The 20,034-nt window shown below is 45.5% G+C and overlaps 1 protein-coding gene across 2 annotated transcripts in view; it reads left to right on the top strand.

The window, feature by feature from the left end:
• The window catches only part of EP300 (E1A binding protein p300), a 94,478-nt gene extending 84,504 nt beyond the window's left edge, over positions 1-9,974 (top strand). Inside the window, exons 26-31 of one of the 2 annotated variants that reach the window (XM_025398872.1) lie at positions 7-120; positions 904-1,069; positions 2,697-2,861; positions 3,802-3,963; positions 6,146-6,427; positions 6,672-9,974. In XM_025398872.1, coding sequence (XP_025254657.1) covers positions 7-120; positions 904-1,069; positions 2,697-2,861; positions 3,802-3,963; positions 6,146-6,427; positions 6,672-8,861 — 3,079 coding nt within the window. In that variant the 3' untranslated portion in view covers positions 8,862-9,974. The remainder of the gene's footprint in view (positions 1-6; positions 121-903; positions 1,070-2,696; positions 2,862-3,801; positions 3,964-6,145; positions 6,428-6,671) is intronic. The other variant, XM_025398873.1, reaches the window with a different exon arrangement.
• Positions 9,975-20,034: the final 10,060 nt, after the last annotated feature.

Below are 20,034 nucleotides of genomic sequence, written 5' to 3'. Positions count from 1 at the left end.
GTATAGGAGAGTATACATATCTTACCTCGATAGTGTTCATTTCTTCCGTCCTAAATGCTTGAGGACTGCAGTCTATCATGAAATCCTGATTGGATATTTAGAATATGTCAAGAAATTAGGGTAAGCATATTTTGATAAATTTTTTTTTATTAGGGCATTCTGGTGAGATACAGGTTAAATTTGCAAATATGTAACTCTTTGCCTTTTTTTCCTCATTTTAGTTCTTACCTAACAAGTCTCTCAACTTTGTTAGAGCCCCTTTGAAGTTAATGTTGTCAGTAGGAGAGAAATGGATATGTTGACTCTATCACCTATCCAACATCAGTTTTGTTTTGTTCAGCTGAGCTATTGGGTCCAGTTTGCTTTGAAGTTTGATTTGTGCCTCTCATTTGAGGGCAGAATTTTAACTGCATTTGATCCTTTTATAACCTGGGTATCAAGACCAGAAACAGCTCTGGAAATACTTCTTACCTTTAGAGTATGTATGTCATTGGAAACATTCATTCCCTCATCTTGAAGACTGTTTCTCTGAATAGTGTGCCTTTTAATTTAGCTCTCTTGTTAAACGGGTCCGTTTTGCTTCACAACGTAATCTTCATTTGGTCTTAACATGCAAACTTAGGGTTTTTGGATCCAGGGCTAAGTCATCTGCTTTCTGGCTGAGATTCACAACATCCCGCCATAGCCTCCAAAAATAAGTAGAGGCAGTATGAGATCCATTGTTTAAATTACTGTGAGTTATGCCTAATTTTGGTCTCACAATGTTAATCTCATGCTGGGTTATACACTGTGTTATCTTGGGAAAAATTATTGGTATCTATATCAACTCCACCTTGTGGTTTAAAGTGTAGCCCTTCTAGAATAGATGATCTTTTTTCCTTAATGTTCTCTTTGTATTGCTAGTTACACAACAGGGCATATTTGGGCATGTCCACCAAGTGAGGGAGATGATTATATCTTCCATTGCCATCCTCCTGACCAGAAGATACCCAAGCCCAAGCGACTGCAGGAATGGTACAAAAAAATGCTTGACAAGGCTGTATCAGAGCGTATTGTCCATGACTACAAGGTCAGTTGGGACATGGGGGCCAGGTGCTGACAGTAGATCTGGAAATACACTAATGTTGCTGCTCTGTATTCTGTCATTTAACTTTTTTTTTTTTTAAACAAGTCTTATTTGTTCTACCTCTTGCATGTAATTCCTAAAAATGCTAATTTGATTGCTTTTATTTTGTATATTCAAAATTTTCTAATGTAAGAAAAACCAGGTTTTGAAGAGTGGTAGATCAAGAAGATCAAGAGATCCCTGTTTTAAACATGTAACCAAAATTTTATTTTTTTTTTTTTTAGGGGGGTAGAGTTGGGGTATTGCCATGCTGCCCAGGCTGGACTTGAACTCTTGGCCTCAAGCAGTCCAAAGTGCTGGGATTACAGGCATGAGCCACTGTGCCTGGCCTTAAAATATATCTTTTTGTTTTGTTTTTTTGTTTGTTTGGTTTGGGTTGGTTAGGGTTTTAGGGGTGGGGATGTTTTGTTTTCAGACAGGGTCACTCTCTGTCACCCAGGCTAGGGTACAGTGGCATGATATCTGCTCACTGCAACCTGTGCCTCCCAGGCTCAAGCCATCCTCCCACCTCAGCTTCCTGAGTTGCTGGGACTACAGGTGCACACCACCATACCTGGCTAATTTTTGTATATTTTTTGTAGAGACAGGATTTCACTATGTTGCCCAGGCTGGTCTCAAACTCCTGAGCTCAAGTGATCCACCCATCTCAGCCTCCCAAAGTGCTGGGATTACAGGCATGAGCCACCTCACCCAGCCAAAAATATGTTTTTGTTTTTGGGACAGTTTCACTCTTGTTGCTCAGGCTGGAGTGCAATGGTACGATCTAGGTTCACTGCAATCTCTTATTTCCCAGGTTCAAGCGATTGTCCTACCTCAGCCTCCCGAGTAGCTGGAATTACAGGCATGCACCACTACACTGGGCTAATTTTTTGTATTTTTAGTGGAGATGGGGTTTCTCCATGTTGGTCAGGCTGGTCTCGAACTCCCAACCTCTGGTGATCTACGTGCCTCAGCCTCCCAAAGTGCTGGGATTACAGGTGTGAGCTACTGCACCTGGCCAAAAATATATTCTTACTTAATATTATTTTAAACATTTATGAATATAGGCTGTTTCATGATACAGACTTGTCTTCCTCAATTTAGTAGTTCAACTAAATAAAGAAGTTTTCCTAAGCTGCCCAGCGAATCATTCTGCAGCAGATACTGTTTCCAGTATTTGTAGTTTTGGGCATTTTGAACAAAGCTATCAATAAAAGCTGCTGAAATTCCAAAGATGGGTGTGAGGAGGGCATGCTTCACACCACATACTCTGTGGTAAGGGCCATGGCTTGCATGATGGTGCTACCACCCTGACATCGATCCTCGAAGGATAATTGCCACTTGATTATATAAAGGCAGATAAGCTCCCTGCTTTTGTGGGTAGAAGAAATAGAAAACCAGAAATACTGACTTTAGGCCAGGCCTTTTCACTGTTTTTCTAAATAGCTCCCTGGTTTATGGCTTAGGTATATAGTCTCTGCCAGCTTTCAAGACATTTTAAGCTTTCATGTTTCTTGTCAGCCATGATTCTTTATAATCAATGCTTTAAAAGAACATAGGAATTCCTATTTGTACATGCTTGTTTTCACAGGATATTTTTAAACAAGCTACTGAAGATAGATTAACAAGTGCAAAGGAATTGCCTTACTTCGAGGGTGATTTCTGGCCCAATGTTCTGGAAGAAAGCATTAAGGAACTGGAACAGGAGGAAGAAGAGAGAAAACGAGAAGAAAACACCAGCAATGAAAGCACAGATGTAAGGGCATTGAGTTTCCTTTGAAACTTCTATAATATTTAATCCAGAAGTGCATTTAAACTTTCAATTGGGTTTTAAACCTCTCAGGTGTGAAAGAGCTCTTTAAGTTGGGCAAGAAATGTTGGCTTAGAAAGGTTACTAGGGTTCCGTTTCAGTGGTATTAAACTTTCAAAGCATCAGACCCCATTTTAAAATGGTATCTCAGACTATGAGTAATGTGAAATGATAAAAGAAACTGAAGGAAATCCTGAAAAACTGATAATTTATGTGAAGGACTAGGTTATGAATATTATAGGCCTTGTGTGTCACATATCTCTGGCATATTTTCTCTCTTCTAAAACCACACACGCTCTTTTTAAATGTAAAAACCATTCTTAGCTATGCAAAACAGGCCTGAGCCAGAATTTACCTGTTATTACAGCTTAGTAACCTCACCAGTTACTTCCCTATAGCATATCTAGAATTACCTCCATTGAATTTAACTTACAAAAGGCTCCCTTAGATAGTCTGTTAACAAACTCTTACAGCCTTATCGTTTTGTATTTGTGGGCTCATACATTTTAGAATGTGGGTGGAAGGAGATAAAACCAAGGTCTTCTGGCTCCCCATTTTGATACACTCTGCACTACCCCAAAGTGCCAACCCTTCCTTGTTCCCTAACTCCAATCTGGGATACATTCAATCTACAGGGTCTGTACATTCTGTGGCCTCTTGTAGGCAGAAAGCTAAATGGCTGCCATTGCCTTAATGAAGGATCACTGGGAGAAAATTAGTTCAAATAACAAAGGAGAAGGAATAAGTGAAGAGAACAGCTAGTAAAATAAGATACAAGCGTAAGATTATGATACCTAGTTTCAAAGATTGGAGATATTCCATAGTGTTATTCCCAGATTACTTAACAAAAACCTTATTTTCTTGTCTCCTTTGTGCTACTCTGCAGGTGACCAAGGGAGACAGTAAAAATGCTAAAAAGAAGAATAATAAGAAAACCAGCAAAAATAAGAGCAGCCTAAGTAGGGGCAACAAGAAGAAACCTGGGATGCCCAATGTATCTAACGACCTCTCACAGAAACTATATGCCACCATGGAGAAGCATAAAGAGGTAAGATGCAGCCACCCACACAGTTGGGGGAAAACAGCAAGATTTCTGGCCAGGCGTGGTAGATACCTGAGGTCACGAGTTCAAGACCAGCCTGACCAACGTGGTGAAACCCTGTCTCTACTAAAAATACAAAAATTAGCCAGGTGTGGTGACAGGCGCCAGTAATCCCAGCTACTCGGGAGGCAGAGGCAGGAGAATTGCTTGAACCCAGGAGGCGGAGGTTGCAGTGAGCCGAGATCATGCCATTGCACTCCAGCCTGGGCAACGAGAGCGAAACTCCATCTCCAAAAAGAAAAAAAATGAAGGCCGGGCGCGGTGGCTCAACCCTGTAATCCCAGCACTTTGGGAGGCCGAGACGGGCGGATCACGAGGTCAGGAGATCGAGACCATCCTGGCTAACACGGTGAAACACCGTCTCTACTAAAAAATACAAAAAAATTAGCCGGGCGCGGTGGTGGGCGCCTGTAGTCCCAGCTACTTGGGAGGCTGAGGCAGGAGAATGGTGTAAACCCGGGAGGCGGAGCTTGCAGTGAGCTGAGATCCAGCCACTGCACTCCAGCCTGGGCGACAGAGCGAGACTCCGTCTCAAAAAAAAAAAAAAAAAAAAAAAAAAAAAAAAAAAAAAAAAAAAAAAGAAAAAAAATGAATAAAATCACTGTTCGCTGGGCATGGTGGCTCATGCCTGTAATCCCAGCACTTTGGAGGTTACCTCACTTAGGTAATGATTATTAAGAATTAATAGTTACTAGCTATTTCAAGCAGTAAGTAATGCCACAGAATCCTAGGCAGTTGGGAAAAGCCCTTAGAATATATTGTAATAGGTTTGACTTAAATTGTGGACACATTCAATTTAGGTTGTAAATGTAGGTATTGGCCTGGTTGTAGGGTGGCAGAAGCAGCGAACATTGCTGGCCAGAGACACTGTGAGTGTGGCTGCCAGTGTGCACAGATGTTGAATAATCTGTTATCAATACAGCAGTTTCTCACAAGTTCCTAATTTCTTAAGGTGATGTTTTACATTTTGTTACTTTAATAGGCATTTATAGTTATATACTAATTAATGTCAAATACATAATAATACCAGCTTTTTATACCTTTTACACTAATGGTTATGAGAATTGATGGTTGTTAACGAGTTCTTTTCAAACTTCAGTGAACCAGAATTTTATTGCTCTGTCTACAAGGACTAAGATTTTTTATCCATTCCACTCCCTTTCAAACCTGTAGGAAAAGTTACACAGGAAAGTTGCACAGGGGACCTTCATGAGTCCAGGCCAGTTGTTTTTCATACTGTCTCCATATTTGGATTTGTCTGGTTTGTTGTAATTAGTTTGAGGTTAAACCATGGATTGCATCTTAAAGTAGACTGCCTTGGGGCAAAATGTCCACTGTGTGTGGTGCTCTACCTGACCTAGACCATTCTTAACTCTGAAGGAGTTATTGAATGAGGGAGAAAAAATCACAGGATATGCGTTTCAGTTCTATTTATAGGCAGTCTCAAGAGACCAAAAAGGTAAAGCAGGAAAAGGAGAGCAGGAGGAGTATGGTAAAACTAACTCAGCATGGCCGGGCGCGGTGGCTCAAGCCTGTAATCCCAGCACTTTGGGAGGCCGAGACCATCCTGGCTAACATGGTGAAACCCCGTCTCTACTAAAAAAAATACAAAAAAAAAAAAAAAACTAGCCGGGCTGGGTGGCGGGCGCCTGTAGTCCCAGCTACTCGGGAGGCTGAGGCAGGAGAATGGCATAAACCCAGGAGGCGGAGCTTACAGTGAGCCGAGATCCGGCCACTGCACTCCAGCCTGGGTGACAGAGACTCTGTCTCAAAAAAAAAAAAAAAAAACAACTCAGCATTCGCCAGTCTCATTGGTGCTTAGCCTGCTTTACCTGCTCACACCTGTAATCCCAGCACTCTGGGAGGCTGAGGCAGGCAGATCACTTGAGCTCAGGAGTTTGAGACTAGCCTGGGTAACATGCTAAAACCTCGTCTCTACAAAAAATGCAGAAATTAGCCAGGTGTGGTGGTGTGGGCCTGTGGTCTCAGCTATTCAGGAAGCCAAGGTGGGATAATTGCTTGAGCCCAGGAGGCAGAGGTTGTAGTGAGCCAAGAGCACACCACTGCACTCCAGTCTGGGTGACAGGCTGAGGCCCTGTCTCAGAAAAAGAGATTGTGTGTTTTGCAGGTCTTCTTTGTGATCCGCCTCATTGCTGGCCCTACTGCCAACTCCCTGCCTCCCATTGTTGATCCTGACCCTCTCATCCCCTGTGATCTGATGGATGGTCGGGATGCGTTTCTCACGCTGGCAAGAGACAAGCACCTGGAGTTCTCTTCACTCCGAAGAGCCCAGTGGTCCACCATGTGCATGCTGGTGGAGCTGCACACGCAGAGCCAGGACCGCTTTGTCTACACCTGCAATGAATGCAAGCACCATGTGGAGACACGCTGGCACTGTACTGTCTGTGAGGTAGGCACTGGGTTGTGGGAACAAGGAGGTGAGCTCTGCAGGGTTGTTCTGAGGGGCCATGCAGCCTCGTGTTGTATATAGGCCTGTGGGATGGCAGGGGCCTGGCCTTGTGTTTGCGAGGCAGAGCTGAAGAGGCTAGTTTTTGTTCTACGAAAGGGGCTTTTCCAGCCCAGAGAGTATCCAAAATACTTTTGAATGATTTAAATCTTGGAGAGTTTACCTGCACTTCCTGTTTTTTCTCTAGGATTATGACTTGTGTATCACCTGCTATAACACTAAAAACCATGACCACAAAATGGAGAAATTAGGTCTTGGCTTAGATGATGAGAGCAACAACCAGCAGGCTGCAGCCACCCAGAGCCCAGGCGATTCTCGCCGCCTGAGTATCCAGCGCTGCATCCAGTCTCTGGTCCATGCTTGCCAGTGTCGGAATGCCAATTGCTCCCTGCCATCCTGCCAGAAGATGAAGCGGGTTGTGCAGCATACCAAGGGTTGCAAACGGAAAACCAATGGCGGGTGCCCCATCTGCAAGCAGCTCATCGCCCTCTGCTGCTACCATGCCAAGCACTGCCAGGAGAACAAATGCCCAGTGCCGTTCTGCCTAAACATCAAGCAGAAGCTCCGGCAGCAGCAGCTGCAGCACCGACTACAACAGGCCCAAATGCTTCGCAGGAGGATGGCCAGCATGCAGCGGACTGGTGTGGTCGGGCAGCAACAGGGCCTCCCTTCCCCCACTCCTGCCACTCCAACGACACCAACTGGCCAACAGCCAACCACCCCACAGACGCCCCAGCCCACCTCTCAGCCTCAGCCTACCCCTCCCAATAGTATGCCACCCTACTTGCCCAGGACTCAAGCTGCTGGCCCTGTGTCCCAGGGTAAGGCAGCAGGCCAGGTGACCCCTCCAACTCCTCCTCAGACTGCTCAGCCACCCCTTCCAGGGCCCCCACCTGCAGCAGTGGAAATGGCAATGCAGATTCAGAGAGCAGCAGAGACGCAGCGCCAGATGGCCCACGTGCAAATTTTTCAAAGGCCAATCCAACATCAGATGCCCCCAATGACTCCCATGGCCCCCATGGGTATGAACCCACCTCCCATGACCAGAGGTCCCAGTGGGCATTTGGAGCCAGGGATGGGACCGACGGGGATGCAGCAGCAGCCACCCTGGGGCCAAGGAGGATTGCCTCAGCCCCAGCAACTACAGTCTGGGATGCCAAGGCCAGCCATGATGTCAGTGGCCCAGCATGGTCAACCCTTGAACATGGCTCCACAACCAGGATTGGGCCAGGTAGGTGTGAGCCCACTCAAACCAGGCACTGTGTCTCAACAAGCCTTACAAAACCTTTTGCGGACTCTCAGGTCTCCCAGCTCTCCCCTACAGCAGCAACAGGTGCTTAGTATCCTTCACGCCAACCCCCAGCTGTTGGCTGCATTCATCAAGCAGCGGGCTGCCAAGTATGCCAACTCTAATCCACAACCCATCCCTGGGCAGCCTGGCATGCCCCAGGGGCAGCCAGGGCTGCAGCCACCTACCATGCCAGGTCAGCAGGGGGTCCACTCCAATCCAGCCATGCAGAACATGAATCCAATGCAGGCGGGCGTCCAGAGGGCTGGCCTGCCCCAGCAGCAACCCCAGCAGCAACTCCAGCCGCCCATGGGAGGGATGAGCCCCCAGGCTCAGCAGATGAACATGAACCACAACACCATGCCTTCACAATTCCGAGACATCTTGAGACGACAACAGATGATGCAACAGCAGCAGCAACAGGGAGCAGGGCCAGGAATAGGCCCAGGAATGGCCAACCATAACCAGTTCCAGCAACCCCAAGGAGTTGGCTACCCACCACAGCAGCAGCAGCAGCAGCGGATGCAACATCACATGCAACAGATGCAACAAGGAAATATGGGACAGATGGGCCAGCTCCCCCAGGCCTTGGGAGCAGAGGCAGGTGCCAGTCTACAGGCCTATCAGCAGCGACTCCTTCAGCAACAGATGGGGTCTCCTGCTCAGCCCAACCCCATGAGCCCCCAGCAGCATATGCTCCCAAATCAGGCCCAGTCTCCACACCTACAAGGCCAGCAGATCCCTAATTCTCTCTCCAATCAAGTGCGGTCTCCGCAGCCTGTCCCTTCTCCACGGCCACAGTCCCAGCCCCCCCACTCCAGCCCTTCTCCAAGGATGCAGCCTCAGCCTTCTCCACACCACGTTTCCCCACAGACAAGTTCCCCGCATCCTGGACTGGTAGCTGCCCAGGCCAACCCCATGGAACAAGGGCATTTTGCCAGCCCGGACCAGAATTCAATGCTTTCTCAGCTTGCTAGCAATCCAGGCATGGCAAACCTCCATGGTGCAAGCGCCACGGACCTGGGACTCAGCACCGATAACTCAGACTTGAATTCAAACCTCTCACAGAGTACACTAGACATACACTAGAGACACCTTGTAGTATTTTGGGAGCAAAAAGATTATTTTCTCTTAACAAGACTTTTTGTACTGAAAACAATTTTTTTGAATCTTTCGTAGCCTAAAAGACAATTTTCCTTGGAACATGTAAGAACTGTGCAGTAGCCGTTTGTGGTTTAAAGCAAACATGCAAGATGAACCTGAGGGATGATAGAATACAAAGAATATATTTTTTTTATGGCTGGTTACCACCAGCCTTTTTTTCCCCTTGTGTGTGTGGTTCAAGTGTGCACTGGGAGGAGGCTGAGGCCTGTGAAGCCAAACAATATGCTCCTGCCTTGCACCTCCAATAGGTTTTATTATTTTTTTTAAATTAATGAAAATATGTAATATTAATAGTTATTATTTACTGGTGCAGATGGTTGACATTTTTCCCTATTTTCCTCACTTTATGGAAGAGTTAAAACATTTCTAAAACCAGAGGACAAAAGGGGTTAATGTTACTTTAAAATTACATTCTATATATATATAAATATATATAAATATATATTAAAATACCAATTTTTTTTCTCTGGGTGCAAAGATGTTCATTCTTTTAAAAAACATTTAAAAAAAAAAAAAAAAAAACTCCCTTTCTTCCCCTCAAGTCAACTTTTGTGCTCCAGAAAATTTTCTATTCTGTAAGTCTGAGCGTAAAACTTCAAGTATTAAAATAATTTGTACATGTAGAGAGAAAAATGACTTTTTCAAAAATATACAGGGGCAGCTGCCAAATTGATGTATTATATATTGTGGTTTCTGTTTCTTGAAAGAATTTTTTTCGTTATTTTTACATCTAACAAAGGAAAAAAATTAAAAAGAGGGTAAGAAACGATTCCGGTGGGATGATTTTAACATGCAAAATGTCCCTGGGGGTTTCTTCTTTGCTTGCTTTCTTCCTCCTTACCCTACCCCCACTCACACACACACACACACACACACACACTTTCTATAAAACTTGAAAATAGAGAGCAAAAACCCTCAACTGTTGTAAATCATGCAATTAAAGTTGATTACTTATAAATATGAACTTTGGATCACTGTATAGACTGTTAAATTTGATTTCTTATTACCTATTGTTAAATAAACTGTGTGAGACAGACACCCTGACTTTGTTTCACTTGATAACACATCTTTGTCTTGGTGTGCACCAGTTTAAGTGCCCCGTGCTTAGGATTCAGAGGAAAAAGTGAAAGCATTAGCTTATAGCCTCTTTACTACATACAATTTTTCACAAGTAGATCTTGGTTAATTTGTCCAAAGTTCTGGGAAAAAGGACTGCAGGTACCAGCTAACAGTCAAGGTGGAAGTGATACCTACTTAACACCTTGATACAGGATCGCTTAAGGATGACCACATGGTCTTCTAATCACCATCTTACAGGGATGAGGAGGAGGACCTAAGACGACGGATCATACCTGCCTAAGTCCCAAGTAACTTCTTGAAAAAAACAAGACTTGCCAGGCACGGTGGCTCATGCCTATAATCCCAACACCTTGGGAGGCCAAGGCGGGCAGATCATGAGGACAGGAGTTCCAAGACCAGCCTAGCCCCAATATGGTGAAACCCCCATCTCTACTAAAAATGTAAAAATCAGCAGGGCATGGTGGCAGGCACCTGTAGCTACTTGGGAGGCTGAGGCAGGAGAATCTCTAGACTCCTGGAGGTGGAGGTTGCAGTGAGCCGAGGTCGCACCACTACAGCCTGAGCGACAGAGCAAGACTCCATCCTTCAAAAAAAACAAGACGAAGCTAGGGGAACACTCCTGTTTAATAACTGCATACTAAGAAGTTAGTTGGAATCAGGTTGAAGGGAAGGAAAATGTGTGGAAATAAAACCTAGAAGGCTGAGAGAGATGACGAGTCCAGTAATACGCTAGATGCTTATGGAGAGGTTATTGGTTATTGATCCTCCAACTGAACATTGCACTGGCTGTGAACAAGTTCTTAAAACGTTAGTACACTAAAAAGAGCTGCTTTGGTATCAGTTCCAGATCTTTTATCACAGAGATTTACACTAACCATATATGACTGCTAAAGAAGATTTTCAGATACCTTGACCTGTTGCTACTATTTTACAGTCTGAAAAAAACCAGCATCTTTCTTTTTTAAGACAGTCTGGTCACCCAGGCTGGAATGCCGTGGCACAACGGTAGTTCACTGTAGCCTCAAACTCATGGGCTGAAGCAATCCTCTCACCTCAGCCTCCCTAGTAGCTGGGACTCAAAGGTGTGTACCATCATGCCTGGCTGACATGACATATAAAATTTTTTTAAATTTTTATAGAGACTAGGTCTCGCTATGTTACCCAATCTGGTCTCGAACTCCTAGACTCAAGTGATCCTCCCAACTTGGCCTCCCAATTTGTGATTACAGGCACGAGCCACCTTACCAGCATCTTAATGAGAGGTGAACTCACTCAGCATTAATCAGAGCCAGCCCCAGAAAATGTATCAAGCATCCACCTGCTTCAGCTCAGTGACCCAGCAGGTAGCCATGGAGCAGCTACATCTGTGCCAGACCAGGCAGAGCACACATGAACAGCATGCAGCCCGGCCCTCAAGCTAACCAGCTTAAGGTCTAGAAGACAGCGTGACAAAGTACCAAGTGATGTATGCAAGGAATGCAAGAGGGAATCTATAAAAGAAAACCTAGCTGATGGGAATTGAAAATGTTTCTGGAAAGGGTAGCATGGAAGCTGGATGTTGGAGGGGAGATAGGAAGAGGAGGCGCCCAGAAGAGTGCACCAGATTCTGCCAGGGAGTAGCTCCAGGTCTACTTAGCTGAGACCAGGAAGTAGTGAATACCTGTTCCAGAAAGACAGCCTTTCAGCTCCCTAAGACTAGGCCCAGGATTCATCTGAATAAACCCTCAAAAAGGAAATGTTTAGAATTCTATCCCATTTCCAAGCAGTAAATTCCCAGTTTTCAAATTCTGCCTCTGGCTAAAGACAGCCAGGTTGAAGTGTTAGACCAGCACATTCTCACTGCAATAATGAAAGCAGGAAGTAGCAGCAGAAGTCATTGAATAGGAGGGAGGCCAGGCACACTGGCTCACTCCTGTAATCCCAACACTTGGGGAAGCAGAGGCAGGTGGATCACCTGAGGTCAGGAGTTTGAGACCAGCCTGGCTAATGTGGAGAAACCCCATCTCTACTAAAAATACAAAAAAAAATTAGCTGGGTGTGGTGGCGGGCACTGGAAATCCCAGCTACTCAGGAGGCTGAGGCAGGAGAATCACTTGAACCCAGGAGGCAGAGGTTACAGTGAGCCAAGATCACGCCACTGCACTCCAGCCTGGGAGATGAGCAAAACTCCATCTCAGGAAAAAAAAAAAAAAAAAAAAAGGGCAGGGGGGAAAAGCTGCCCTTGCCCAGATCAGAAATCGTGTTATGGAGGTAGAAGATATGGATTAATCCAGAGTCAGCAATACAAGAAAATGATTTCAACGTTTGTAGTTTTTTGGATGTTCACAATGAAAAGTTAAGAAGAGGCCAGGTGCAGGTTTCCACCTGTAATCCCAGCACCTTGGGAGGCTGAGGGAGGAAGGATTGCTTGAGGCCAGGAGTTGGGAGACCAGCCTGGGTAACAGTGAGAGCCCCATCTCTACGATAAAAAATAATTTATAAAAAAAACAAGGCATGGTGGCACACACTGGAGTCCCAGGTACTTAGGAGGCTGACAGGGGAGGATTGCTTGAGCCCAGGAGATCGAGGCTGCTGTGAGCCATGATTGTGGCACTGCACTTCTGCTAGGGTGGCCAAGTGAGACCCTCCCAGGCTGTTATAGCACGTCAATCTATGAAATGGGCCCAGTAGGCTAGCAGTGCTCCAGGTGCTGTCATTCACTTCGCCTATTGAATCCTCAGTAACAGCCGCACTCAACAAATGAAAAACAAGCTCAGGTGAAATAACATCCTCAAGATCACACGGCCAGTAAAAGGCTTACCAGGACAATAGCCTGTTGGACTCCAAAGCCATTGCTCTCCATGTCCTTTATCTCCTTTACGGTAGAGAAGCCCCAGTGATGGCTGCAGATTAACCAGCGGATGTGTCGTAGGGACCTCTTTCAAGCAAACTCAAAATACAGACTAAACACTGAAAAGTGGAGGGGAGGGGGACAACTAAGGAATCATAAAAATAATCTCCCTAGGCTTCTCATTTTACAACCAAGGAAACATCTCCAGACAGTATTATGTTAATGATGAGGTCATCCTATTGAAAGACAAAGGACAAAGGCCAGCATCAAAAAGAATAAAGTTGGCCGGGCACAGTGGCTCATGCCTGTAATCCCAGCACTTTGTGAGGCCAAGGCGGGCAGATCATGAGGTCAAGACATCGAGATCATTCTGGCCAACATGATGAAACCCCGTCTCTACTAAATACACAAAAATTAGCTGGGCGTGGTGGTGTGCACCTGTAGCCGCAGCTACACAGGAGGCTGAGGCAGGAGAATGGCTTGAACTGAGATCACGCCACTGCACTCAAAGAAGTGCAAAAACCTTGTACATTGAAAACTAGAAAAGACTGTTGGGGCCGGGCGCGGTGGCTCAAGCCTGTAATCCCAGCACTTTGGGAGGCCGAGGCGGGTGGATCACGAGGTCAGGAGATCGAGACCATCCTGGCTAACATGGTGAAACCCCGTCTCTACTAAAAATACAAAAAACTAGCCGGGCGAGGTGGCGGGCGCCTGTAGTCCCAGCTACTCGGAGGCTGAGGCGGGAGAATGGCGTGAACCCGGGAGGTGGAGCTTGCAGTGAGCCGAGATCGCGCCACTGCACTCCAGCCTGGGCGACAGAGCGAGACTCCATCTCAAAAAAAAAAAAAAAGACTGTTGGAAGAAATTAAAGACCTAAATAAATGGAAAGACATTCTTGTTTATAAATCAGAAAACCGTATATTGTTAAAGCAGTGTTCCTGGGCTAGGGTCAGTGGCTCATGCCTGTAATTCCAGCACTTTGGGAGGCTGAGGTGGGGGGATCAGTTGAGCCCGGGAATTCAAGACCAGTCTGGGCAAAATGGTGAAACCCCATCTCTACAAAAAATACAAAAAAATTAGCCAGTCATGGTGGCATGCCTCTGTGGTCCCAGCTACTTGGGAGGCTGAGGTGGGAGGATCACTTGAGTCTGCAAGGTTGAGGCTGCAGTGGACCGTGATGGCCTCACTGCACTCAGTCTGGCCAAAAGTGCGAGACCATTGCCGGGCGCGGTGGCTCACCCCTGTAATCTCAGCACTTTGGGAGGCCGAGGCGGGCAGATCACGAGGTCAGGAGATCGAGACCATCCTGGCTAACACAGTGAAACCCCGTCTCTACTAAAAATACAAAAAATTAGCCAGGTGTGGTGGCACGTGCTGTAACCCCAGCCACTCGGAGGCTGAGGCAGGAGAATCCCTCTGACCCTGGAGGTGGAGGTTGCAGTGAGCCTAAGATTGTGCCACTGCACTCCAGCCTGGGCGACAGAGTGAGACTCCATCTCAAAAAAAAAAAAAAAAACCAGGCTGGGCACAGTGGCTCACACCTGTAATCCCAGCACTTTGGGTTTGGGAGGCCGAGGCAGGAAGATAACCTGAAGTCAGTTCGAGACCAGCCTGGCCAATATAGTGACACCCCACCTTTACTAAAAATACAAAAATTAGCCGGGTGTGGTGGCACACGCCTGTAGTCCCAGCTACTCGGGAGGCTAAGACGGGAGGATTGCTTGAACCCAGGAGGCGGAGGATGCAGGGAGCTGAGATTGCACCACTGCACTCCAGCCTGAGCTACAGAGTGAGACCCTGTCTCAAAAAAAAATAAAAATAAAACATAAAAGCCTACTTAAAAATTTTTTTTGTTTTGAGACAGGGTCTCTCTCCATTACCCAGGCTGGAGTGCAGTGGCACGATCTCAGCTCACTGCAACCTCCACCTCCTGGACTCAAGTGATCCTCCTGCCTCAGCTTCCCAAGTAGCTGGGACCACAGACACATGCCACCAAGCCTGGCTAATTTTTCTTTTGTTTTGTCTTTTGTTTTGTAGAGATGGGATTTTGTCATGCTAATCTTGAACTCCTGAGCTCAAGCAATTCGCCCACCTCAGCCTCCCAAAGTGCTGGGATTAAGGCTGACCCTAAAATACATTTGAAAATCCAGAGAAGCCAGAACAGCCAAAATAATCTTGAAAAATAAAAACAATTTTGGAGGACTCACACTTCTTAATTTGAAAACTTACTGTGAAGCTATAGTAATCAAGACTCTGTGGTACTGGCATAAGGACAGACATTTAGATCACTGGAACAGAACTGACAATCCAGAAAAAAATTCATACATTTATGGTCAATTGATTGTTTATAAGGTTGCCAAAATAATCCAATAGAGAAAGAATAACCTTTTTAACAGATAGTTCTGGAACAACTAGACATCCACATTTAAAAGAATAAAGTTGGAGGCCAGGCGCGGTGGCTCACACCTGTAATCCTAGCACTTTGTGGGGTGGAGGTGGGCAGATCACTTGAGGTCAGGAGTTCAAGACCAGCCTGGCCAACATGGTGAAACCCTGTCTCTACTAAAAATTTAAAAATTACCATAGTGATGGGGCCTGTAATCCCAGCTACTCGGATGGCTGAGGTGGGAGAATCACTTGAACCTGGGACACAGAGGTTGCAGAGAGCTGGATAGCACCATTGCATGCCAGCCTGGGCAACAGAGTAAGGCTCCATCTCAAAAATAAATAAAGAAAGTTGGACTCCCTACCTTATACCAAATACAAAAATTTACTCAAAATGGATCATAGACCAAAATATAAATGCTAAAATATTAAAATTACAGAAGACAATATAGGCATAGGCTGGGCACAGTGGCTCACACTTGTAATCCCAGCACTGTGGGAGGCCAAGGTGGGTGAATCATGTGAGGTCAGGAGTTCGAGACCAGCCTGGCCAACGTGGTGAAACCCCATCTCTACTAAAAATACAAAAATTAGCCAGGCATGGTGGTGCGCACCTGTAATCCCAGCTACTCGGGAGGCAGAGGCAGGAGAATCGCTTGAACCTGGGAGGCAGAGGTTGCAGTGAGCCGAGATCACTCCATTGCACTCCAGCCTGGGTGACAAGAGTGAAACTCCGTCTAAGAAAAAAAAAGAAAGAAAATATGGGTATAAATTTTCATGACCTTGGAATAGGCAATGGTTTGTTAGATATAACACCTAAACAGCACAAGCAACCAAAGCAAAAACAAATTAGACCTCAAAACTTTCATGCATTAGAGGACGTGACCAAGAAAGTAACAAGACACAGAATGGGAGCATATATCTGCAGATCACATACTTCTGTACCTAGACTATATTTTAAAATTTTGGGCCGGGGGCGGTGGCTCACGCCTGTAATCCCAGCACTTCCAGAGGACAAGGTGGGTGGATCATGAGGTCAGGAGATCGAGACCAGCCTGGCTAACATGGTGAAACCCGTCTCTACTTAAAAAAAAAAAAAAAAAAAAAATCAGCCGGGCACAGTGACAGGCGCCTGTAATCCCAGCTGCTCAGGTAACTGAGGCAGGAGAATTGCTTGAACCTGGGAGGAAAAGGTTGCAGTGAGCCAAGATCGCGCCATTGCACTCCAGCCTGGGTGACAATAGCGAGACTCAGTATCAAAAAAAAAAAAAAGACCAGGTGCGGTGGCTCATGCCTGTAATCCCAGCACTTTGGGAGGCCAAGGCAGGCGGATCACGAGGTCAGGAGATCGAGACCATCCTGGCTAACACAGTGAAACCCCGTCTCTACTAAAAATGCAAAAAATTAGCCGGGCGTGGTGGTGGGCGCCTGTAGTCCCAGCTACTCAGGAGGCTGAGGCAGGAGAATCACTTGAACCCAGGAGGCAGAGGTTACAGTGAGCCAAGATCACGCCACTGCACTCCAGCCTGGGGGACAAAAAAAAAAAAAAAAAATTACCCTCAACAATAAAAAAAGGAGTAATTTTTTAAATGGGCAAAGGATTTTAATAGATATTTCCCCAAAGAAGATATACAAATGGCCAATAAGCACGTGAAAAGATGCTCAAAGCCGTTAGTCATTAGGGAAATGCAAGTCAAAACCACAATGAGATACTGCTTCACACCCACTCAGATGGCAGTAGTCCAAAGGACAATACCAAGTATTAGCTAGAGTAGGGAGAAACTGGAATCCTCATACACTGCTAGTGATCATGGAAAATGGAAAACAGTCTAGCAGTTCCTCTAAAAAGTTCAACAGAGTTGGCCCAGCGCAGTGGCTCATGCCTGTAATCCCAGCACTTTGGAGGCTGAGGCAGGCGGATCACAAGGTCAAGAGATCGAGACCATCCTGGCCAACATGGTAAAACCCTATCTCTACTAAAAATACAAAAATTAGCTGGGCGTGATGGCATGCACCTGTAGTCCCAGCTACTCGGGAGGCTGAGGCAGAGAACTGCTTGAAGCCGGGAGGCAGAGGTTGCAGTGAGCTGAGATTGTGCCACTGCACTCCAGCCTGGCAACAAAGCGAGACTCCGTCTCAAAAAAAAAAGAAAAAAAAGTTCAACAGAGTTACCATAGGACCCAGCAATTCTCCTGAGTATACACCTAAGAGAACTGAAAATATATGTTCACATGAAAACACATACACAAATGTTCATTAAAAGTATAAGCAATTCAGGCCAGGCACAGTGGCTCATACCTGTAATCCCAGCACTTTGGGAGGCCAAGGCGGGCAGATCACCTGAGGTCAGGAGTTTGAGACTAACCTGACCAACATGGAGAAACCCTATCTCTACTAAAAATACAAAATTAGCTGGGCCTAGTGGTGGTACATGCCTGTAATCCCAGCTACTCGGGAGGCTGAGACGGGAGAATCACTTGAAGCTGGGAGGCAGAGGTTGCAGTGAGCCAAGATTGCGCCATTGCACTCCAGTCTGGGCAACAAGAGTGAAACTCTGTCTCAAAAATAAAAAAAAAAAACAAATAAAATAGAAAAAGTTAATAATCAACATCTTCCCCCGACAATACTCCAGGCCCAGATGGCTTTGTTGGTGAATTATATCAAATATGTAAGGACAATATAACACCAATCTTATACAAATCCTTCAGAAAGTAGAGGAGAAAGGAATACTTCCCAGCTTGATTTATGAGGACAGCACAACTCATACCAAAACCAGATACTGCATAAAAAGAAGACTACAGATCAGTATCATTCATGAGCATACACAGAAAAAAATCAGTAAACTAAAAAATATTTTTATTGAGTTGTACTACAAAATAAAACATTAGGCCAGGCGGGGTGGCTCACACCTGTAATCCCAGCACTTTGGGAGGCCAAGGTGGTGGATCACCTGAGGTCAGGAGTTTGAGACCAGCCTTACCAACATGGTGAAACCCCGTCTCTACTAAAAATACAAAATTAGCCAGGTGTGGTGGCGCATGACTGTAATCCCAGCTACTCAGAAGGCTGAAGCAGGAGAATCACTTGAACCTGGGAGGCAGAGGTTGCAGTGAGCCAAGATCACACCACTGTACACTTTGGCCTGGGCAACAGAGCGAGACTCCATCTCAAAAAATAAAAATATATATGTATCAAAACTTTAAAATACATTTAACACACCACTCAGCAATCCCATGTCTGTTTACCCAAGAGAAATAAAAACGTATGTCCAAAGACCTTCATGTGACTGCTGATAGCATTTGATAGCATTATTAAAAATAGCCAAATGATGGAAACAACCAGAATGCCTAACAGCTACTAGATGGCGTAAACAATCATGATACATCCAAACAATGCATTATCACCCAGCAATCAAAAGGAACAAACAGCAAATAAACACAACATGAATGAATCTGAAAGCGTTATGCTAAATGAAAAGAGCCAGATTTGCCTGGGTACAGGCCTCACACCTGTAATCCCAGCACTGTGGGAGGCCAAGCCAGGAGGATCACTTGAGACCAGGAGTTTGACTCCAGCGTGGGCAACATAGTGAGACACTCGTCTCTACAAAAATAAAATAAAAGAAAATGAGTAATCATAACTAGCCAGAAAAGAAAAAAAAAAGCCAGATGCAAAAGAGTAAATCCCATATGGATTTCGAGAAAAGACAATAAAGGAAAGCAGCGGTTTTGAGGGGAAAGTGGTTGGGAAAGGGCAAGGGGCACAAAGGAGCTTTTTGGGGTGATGGAAGTGATGGCGGTGGTGGTTTCACAACTGTGTATGTCTGTCAAAACTCACTGAAGCAGAGATTTTAAAAAGATGGATTTTATTGTATGTAAATTATATCTCAATGAAGTTGAATGCCACAATAAGACACTAGTCATACTCACAAAAAAGGCTAAAACAAAATGATGGACAATAGCAATGCTGGTAGAATGTAAAAATAGTAAAACTATCTTGGAAAAAAGTTTGGTCCTTTTTTTTTTTTTGAGACAAAGTTTTTCTCTTGTTGCCCAGGCTCAGTGCAATGGTGCGATCTCAGCTCACTGCAACCTCCACCTCCCAGGTTCAAGCGATTTTCCTGCTTCAGCCTCCCCAGTAGCTGGGATTACAGGCATGCAGCACCACACCTGGCTAATTTTGTATTTTTAGTACAGATGGGGTTTCTCCACGTTTGTCAGGCTAGTCCCAAACTCATGACCTCAGGGGATCTGCCCACCTCGGCCTCCCAAAGTGTTGGGATTACTGGCGTGAGCCATGGCACCCAGCCTCTTTTTTTTTTTTTTTTTTTTTTTTTTGAGATGGAGTCTCGCTCTGTCACCCAGACTGAAGTGTACAGTGGTGTGATCTCGGCTTACTGCAACCTCTGCCTCCAAGGTTCAAGCAATTCTCCTGCTTCAGCCTCCCCAGTAGCTGGGACTATAGGCACAAGCCACCATGCCTGGCTAATTTTTGTATTTTTAGTAGAGATGAGGTTTCAGCATATTGGCCAGACTGGTCTCGAACTCCTGACCTCAGGTGATCCACCTGCCTCAGCCTCCCAAAGTGCTGGGATTATAGGTATAAGCCACCGCATCCAGCTGGCCATTTCTTTTTATGTATTTTTTTTATTTTTTACTTTTTTTTAGATGGAGTCTCACTCTTGTTGCCCAGGCTGGAGTGCAATGGAGCCATCTCGGCTCACTGCAACCTCCGCCTCCCAGGTTCAAACGATTCTCCTGCCTCAGCCTCCCAAGCAGCTGGGATTATAGGCGCCTGCCACCA

This window comes from Theropithecus gelada, chromosome 10 (assembly GCF_003255815.1).
Source record: "Theropithecus gelada isolate Dixy chromosome 10, Tgel_1.0, whole genome shotgun sequence".
Taxonomy (NCBI): domain Eukaryota; kingdom Metazoa; phylum Chordata; class Mammalia; order Primates; family Cercopithecidae; genus Theropithecus; species Theropithecus gelada.
Note: the sequence above shows the minus strand (reverse complement) of the source record. Positions and strands in the feature narration are given on the sequence as shown.